The sequence below is a fragment of the Neopelma chrysocephalum genome, unplaced genomic scaffold, assembly GCF_003984885.1.
Source record: "Neopelma chrysocephalum unplaced genomic scaffold, ASM398488v2 Primary Assembly neopelma1_186459, whole genome shotgun sequence".
Classification (NCBI taxonomy): Eukaryota; Metazoa; Chordata; class Aves; order Passeriformes; family Pipridae; genus Neopelma; species Neopelma chrysocephalum.
Window position 1 is genome coordinate 1 of NW_020938969.1, and position 6,822 is coordinate 6,822.

Consider the following 6,822-nt stretch of genomic DNA (forward strand, 5'->3'; position numbering starts at 1 on the left):
CCCCTCATGGCGTGGGCCATCTGCTCCTGCGCCGCCTGCAGCAGGTCCCGGGCCAGCGCGGTGCCGTCCAGCGCCGGAGGGTTCTCCTTGGTGCCAGCGCCGGCCTCGGCCTTCCCAGCCCTCGCCCTCAGGGAGCCGGGATCCGCGGGGCTGGTGCTGTGAGACCCCCGCTCTCTCTCACGCTGACCAGACTCCTCCTTGACGCCCAAGTGCTCCTGTTCGTCGCCGGTGCTCTCGTCGTCCGCGTCCTCCTCGCTGCTGCTGCTGCTGCCCCGGCCGGGCCCCTCCTCGCACTCCCCAAACTCTGCCCTGGGACCCTCGGCGGGACTGCTCAGCCCCAGGCGGAGCTCGGGGTTCAAGGAGAAGCCTCTCCTCAAACTCTCCGAGCCGCGGCCGTAGGTGGAGACGTTGAGCAGGTAATGACCGGACATGGCAGGCCTGGACGTCCTCCTGCCCGTGAAGCCCAGCATGAACCTCTGGCTGGTGGAGCTGCTTTCCGCCGGGAAACCTGAGTGTGGGGGGTTCAGCTGCGAGGGCTGAAGGACGGGCAACGAGTTCTGCCTCTGCACCCTCTTGATGAGGGTCTGGAGGATCTGCTCCTGGGTCGCCTTGCTCAGCGCCTCGTGGCTCTGCTGCTGCTCAGGGCCGGGCTCCTTTCCCGAGGGCAGCGGGAAGGTCCTTGGAATGTGAGGCAGAGGCCTGTTCTGGCAGAAGACCTTCCCCAGCTGCTGTGAGGGCAAACCCGACGGTCTGTCGCCCGCCTCGGCCCCGGCGCTGTTCCCGGGAGCAGCGGGAGGAGCCGCCGCCCCTTTCTCTTCCCGAGGGGCCACGGGCACCGCTCTCACCTCTGCCTTGGTGAGCGGCTTCGGCAGGATCTGCTCCAGGGGGACGCTCTTGCCTTGGAGCAGCTGGGTGACCAAAGGGTTGTTGGCAGGAATACTGGAGCTGGCTCTGGGGGGGGTTTTAAGGCCGGGGGCTGCCGAGGAAGCGCCGCAGGGCGGGACGGGGGCAGCGGCGCCCACGGCTCCAGCCTGGGCCTCGGGGCCTGTGGGTGGAAGTGAGGACACCAGAGGGGAAGGGGGTTTGCTTTTGGAATCCTCAGAGCTGGTCCCTCCCGAGGCCGTGGGTGCTCCCGTGCTGGTGCCGCAGCCGGGCCCCTCCCCGAGCGCCGGAGCCCCGCGGGCACAGGGGGCCATCCCTGCTCTGTCCCCACTCCCAGCGCAAGGGGATCCCGTCCCCGGGGTCACCGTCACTGCCGGGGCTGCAGAGGAGGAGGAGCCGGGCCCGGGGGCCCTTGGCTGTAGTTGTGCTCCAGGAGGATGGCCAGGAGCTCCCTGCTCCGCCGCCGGGCTCTCCAGCTGGGAACGGGGAAGAAACCTTCTCGAACCTCCCCCGCCTCCAGTTCCTGCCAGTTCCAGTGGGTTTCCCGCCGTTCCAGTTTGGGTGTTCCCCCCGCCCGGGCCGGGCCCCGGCACGGTCCCCCCGGCCGAGGCGGCGGCGGCGGCGCTGGCGGCGGCGGCGGCGGCCGCTGCCCTCTGAGCCTTGGCCTGCTGGGCTCTCGCCTTGATGTCGGCCAAGGTCCTGGCCCCTGTCCTGCCCGGACTGGCGAGGGAGAGGGGGAAACGTGCCCTGGGAGAGACCTGGCCCGCAGGAAATGGCATCGGGGAGATCCTGGAGACGGGGATCTGGAACAGAGCAGAGCAAAAGGCGCGGCTGAGACACGGGGAGGGTCTCGCCCGTGGGCTGAGGGTTTCAGGGCTGGCGGTTTAGCCTTAGAGAACTAGTTGTAGTTTTGGGGAAACCCCTTTGGAGAAATCCCTCCTCTCCAAATAAGTACCAGGAGAGGTGTAGGACCCTGGGATCTCACCCCCAGTGTAAGTGCAGTACAGTCCCAGTGGCTCAGGGTGGAGCTCGTCCCTCACAGTCACAGCCAGAACCATCAGACACCATCACCCAGGGCCCACCCAGCTCCTCCCTGCGGGGCTGTTCCACACCTGTCGGCCCTTCCTCTGTTCCACACTTCATTCCCATGGAATTTCTGCCCTTTGGAAGGTTGGTGTCACCATCCTGCTCTTCCCCCTGCACACACACCGCTCGTCCCCTCGGTGTCTTTGTACAAACCATAATAATCCCTCCATCTGGAGATTAAATGCCAATATTTCAGTCCTTTCTTCCCAAACATTCCCCTCAGTGTCCCAGTTGACTTTCTCTAGGTTTGCTCTTTCCAGCTGAGCCCTGCACTGCCCTGGGTGCTCCCCCGTCCCCCCTGCAGGGACCTCAGGGGGTTTATTTGAGGTTACATTTGTTTTCCGTATCCACAAAACCTCCCTGAGTCCCACTGAGCTCTGAGCAGCCACTTCACCACTTCTCTCTCTCTTTTGGGAATGACACATCTGTCCCCACGTTCTCCTGCTTTTGCAGTCACCATTTGCAGTCCCCTTCAACTCACCCTGTTAAATCCAACCCCTTTATTTCCCTGGCAGCCCAACCAGCCCTCCTGGATGCTATTCCAGGTCTCTTTATGGACCCCAATCCTGTGTCACTGACAATTCCACTGCTGCTTTCCTGCCTCGGTGCTGTACTGAGGGACATGGGGAGAATAATGATCTGCTTTTAAAGTTCTGAGTTTGCAGCCTCCCAGCACATCAAGGATACTGATATAGGGGAGTAGAATTCCTGGGACACAGAAATGCAGGAATTAAGCAGTTTCCCATTTACAGCTTCCGCCCAAGGCCCCAAACCAGCAGGTCCAGCAGCAGGTGCCTGGTCCTATGACCTGGGGGGCAAAGCCCAGAATGTTTCTGTCCTGCCCGTCCCAGCAGTGACCAACTGCCCATTTCCTTTCCCAGGTGGGTTCTTGGGAAGACTGGGCAGCCCAAGGGCCTCTGGAACTGAGCTGTTCCCCCAGATGCTCTTTCCCTGCTCCTCAGCTGGTGCCACATGGCCTGTTCCAGACACAGGAGTCACTGAGTGTCTGGACTGGCTCTCAGGAAGCCGTGGATGGCATTCCTTCTGGAGCTGGAATTCCTTCTGGAGCAGGACCTCCCACACCCCCAAGGCTCTCTGCACCCCTGCTCTGCCCTCACAGCCTTGCAGCCCCTCTGCAGCTCCCCTGGTTTCCACCCTGGCACCCGGGACAGTGGAAGCTGCCCCTGCCCATGGCAAGGGCTGGAATGAGATGAGTTTTTTAAGGTCCCTTCCCACCCAAACCCCTCTGGGATCCCAAGATTACCTTGAGGGGGGGCACTCGTGGCACGGGGGTCCCGGCGCCAGGAAAGGGCTGGGGCTGGCCCCGAAAGGCCTGGTGGTGCCTGCAGGGCTCCACCACCCGGGGCTTCTTCTCAGGGGTGGCTGGAGCTTCCTCGGGGCTCTCTGCCTTCCTCTTGTGGGGCTCCACGCTGACCTCCATGTCCTCACTCACGGGGGGCTTCTCCTCGGGTGGGGCCGGAGCCCCCGCCGGGCTCTGCCCCTTGGCTGCTGCCTCCCCTGCCCCGGGGCTCTTTGGTTTGCTGGGGGCACCCACAGCCTCGTTCCCTGGCACCTCCTTGGCTGCACTGAGCTTCCTCTCTTCCTCTGGCTTCTGCCTGGTGGCACTTTGGGGTCTGTCCTGCACGGATTCTCCTTGGACTCTCTCTCTGACGGGGACAGAACGGTCGCTGGGCTTCGCCGAGGCCTCGGGGGGCTTGGCCGGCTTTGGTGCCTCCTCTCTTCCTTCCTCTGCTCCTTTTTTCGCTGCTGGTGCTTCCTGGGCTGGCTGTGCCTTGGCCTCGGGGGCAGAGGGGCCGTGTTCCCGGCGTGGAGCTGCCGGGCTGCTCCGGGGCTGGGCGGGCTCTGCCTCGGGATGCGCCGTCAGCCGCTCCGACTCCTCGGGGCTCAGCCCAGAACTGGCACAGAAACAGAGGCACAGTCGGTAAAACATCTGTGCAAAAACCACACACGATCCTTGGGGAAACAGGGGCAGCATCCTCTGCACCCCACACCCCGAATAAATGTCTCTGAGACACAGCTCTGAGAACCTTCTACGCTGTTACTTCTTACGTGAAAAACAGAAATCGGCATCAAAGTTTAAAACCACCTGAATGGGACACCAGGGAGCTCCAGGTCCCTGTCCAGACACTGATTTTCCAGGCTGCAAATCCAATGGGTTTGGCCCACAGTAAATATTCCCTGTGTCAGCCCCCACAGACCCCTGTGCAGGGTGGGAACAAACCCCCGGCCCGGGGCTGCCCTGGGCCCACACGGTGACTCTGGCAGGAAGGGACACGGAAAAGGGGCATTTTTTCCAGAGGAAATCTAATTCCCAGGGTGATTAACTTCATCCACCCCTCTCAAAGAACCATTAAATTCTGTGTTTTTTCCCCAAACACAACCCCATGGAGCCTGAGGAAGCCCGGCCCAATGAGACCCTGGGAATGGTTCCTACCAGAGAAGCTCTCAGGAGCTGGAGGGAACTGAGGTCCTGCTACTCCACATGTCCCCTCCATGTTGTCCTGCTGTCCCCTGTCCCCCTAAAACTCCAAGACTGTGGCTGCTGTCACCTTTCAGCACCCAGAGCCCTGGGTCAGGTGGCTGAGGAAAGCTCTTTCCAAGGCACCAGGTCACCTGGACCCCCAGCCTGGGGTATTCCTGTAGTTGGTACCACAGCTTGTACCTACACACAGCCCAGCCCTGGCTCACCCACAGCATCCCCATCAGACCATGGGATGACAGAAACAATCCAGATGCTCTGGAGGGTTAAAACACCCTGGATTAATGGGAAGGAAACGGACTTGCAGGCACAGGACAAGCAGAAAATCCGGATAACGAGCAGAAATGCAGGATAAGAAATCCCTTATCAGTTATTTATACGTGTCTGCTCCTTCCCAGGTTTCTCAGTAACTCACACAGAAACCTGGAAACCCCTCCACAGCCCCAGAGGGTGGAAAAATCTTAAACCAAGAGGAAACACAGGATAAAAGACGGGCAGGATTGGGAGTTTAACCAGGAGCTGTGGGATTGAAGAGGTGGGCAGCACACCAGAGGTGAGACACGCTCAGCCACCACACTCCAAGGACCTCCAGAGCCTCAGCACCAGGAGAACTACAGGAGTGGCTCAAAGGAGTGGGAAAAGGTGAAGCCCAAGGACATCCTGCCTGAGGAGAACAGGGCTGGGCAAAGCACAAGGCACTGGGGCAGCAAACACCTCTGGATGGATCCCTCTGGCCCTTCCCAGCTCCCTGGCAGGCAGGTGAAGCCAGAGACCCTCTTCAGGTTCCAGGACTAATGGAAAGCAGTGCCTGTGGATGGACAGACACCCAGCAGGGCCCGGGCACAGGCTGAGCTCTCACCTCTGGCCGTAGTAGCTCTCGAAGAAGTGCTCCTTCCACAGCTCCACCTTCTTCTCCTTTTCGATTTCCTGCCGGATCCGGAGCTGCATCTCGGGGGTGAACTCGCCTGCGGGTGCCAGAGGAGTGTTGTCAGAGCCAGGTGGGTGAACCGGGCACAGCCCAGAGCCCTCACAGTTTGTGGCTGCCCAGAACTGTTCCCCTGTGCCCTCAGAGCAAACCCAACAGCAGCTCAGGACCGTGGAGGTGTGTGAGATGTGCTGGTCCTGCGAGGGCATCACTGACACCACGGTGACCTGAAGGTTTGTCTCCTTCCCACACCACCCCCTGTGTGCTCTTCAGCAGGGGAGGGAAGGCACAGGAGTCACTGCAGTTACCAGAGAGGGGATCCCCCAGAGGGATCCACAGACATGGAATGTTTCCATCACTGCACAGTTGGACTCTCGGCAATTCGCTCAAATAACAGGATTGTGAGAGATTCTCGCTGAGTTTGTTCTCTGTGCAGCGACTGAGATCTGCCCAAAGGGAAGCTGAGTGTCCCCTGGGAGCACAGTTCCTACCAGGGGGGAATTGGGGCAGTCCAGGGAAGGGAAGGGAGCTGGGAAGGGGCTGGAGCAGCAGGAGCAGCTGAGGGAGCTGGGGGGGCTCAGCCTGGAGAAAAGAGGAATCAGGAGGGACCTTCTGGCTCTGCAACCCCCTGACAGGAGGGGGAATAGAGGGGCAGCCACAGCTTCTCTGGGCAACCTGTGCCAGGGCCTCCCCACTCTCAGAGGGAAGAATTTCTCCCTAATATCCCATCTAAATATCCAAACTGACATCTCCAAGGACACCACACTGACCCTGGCTGAGGACAGTGCCCTGCTCTGGGAACAGAACCCCCCTTCCCTCCTGAGCTCAGCAGAGTCTCTGTTTAGGTACCACGACTCTGGAATGCCACAGCTCCACTGTCATTTCAGAGGGGTTTTAAACACACTTTTCCTTCTTTCCTCATCTTTTCCAGAGATTTGCTCTATTCCACATTTGAAGCTGAACAGAGAACTCCTTCTGCAGCGTCTCTGACCTTGAGGTCCCGGAATTCCGGGCTTGCCTTTGCTTCCAAAGGCTGGGCAGCCTGCAGTGCTCCAGGAAACAGCCTCCAGGCATTCCCCAGAGCCTGCTGGGCTCAGGGTGGGGAGGATTTACCTTCTGCCAGCCGCTCCTTCCAGCCCTGGGCGGCCGAGGTGAAGAACTCATTGTTGAGCGCGGAGCCGCTGAGCTTCAGCAGCCCGTCAGCCCCCACCTGCAGCAGGACACACAGGACAACAGGTCACCTCTGGGCAGGGCAGGGGATCCCCCTGGAACACGGCAGGAGCCCCAGGGCTGCCACAGATCCCTTGGGAACCCGCCTGGAATTCACAACAGCCTCAGTCTGGAGCCAAGGCTGGATCCCCAGGGCTGTGGGAGCCCCAGGGTGGATCCCTGGATCCCCAGGGGCTGTGGGAGCTCCAGGCTGGATCCC

The 6,822-nt window shown here is 60.9% G+C and overlaps 1 protein-coding gene across 1 annotated transcript; it reads right to left on the reverse strand.

Annotated features, from left to right (window-relative positions):
• Nucleotides 1-4: 4 nt before the first annotated feature.
• LOC113962974 (putative Polycomb group protein ASXL2) lies at nt 5-6,603 on the reverse strand (the record flags this gene model as incomplete). The annotated part of the gene is made up of 5 exons (XM_027673763.1): nt 5-1,129; nt 1,214-1,685; nt 3,233-3,884; nt 5,328-5,433; nt 6,507-6,603. Coding segments are annotated over 5 exons (2,452 nt in total), but the record flags the coding sequence as incomplete, so codon positions are not given.
• Between the last annotated feature and the right edge of the window lie 219 nt (nt 6,604-6,822).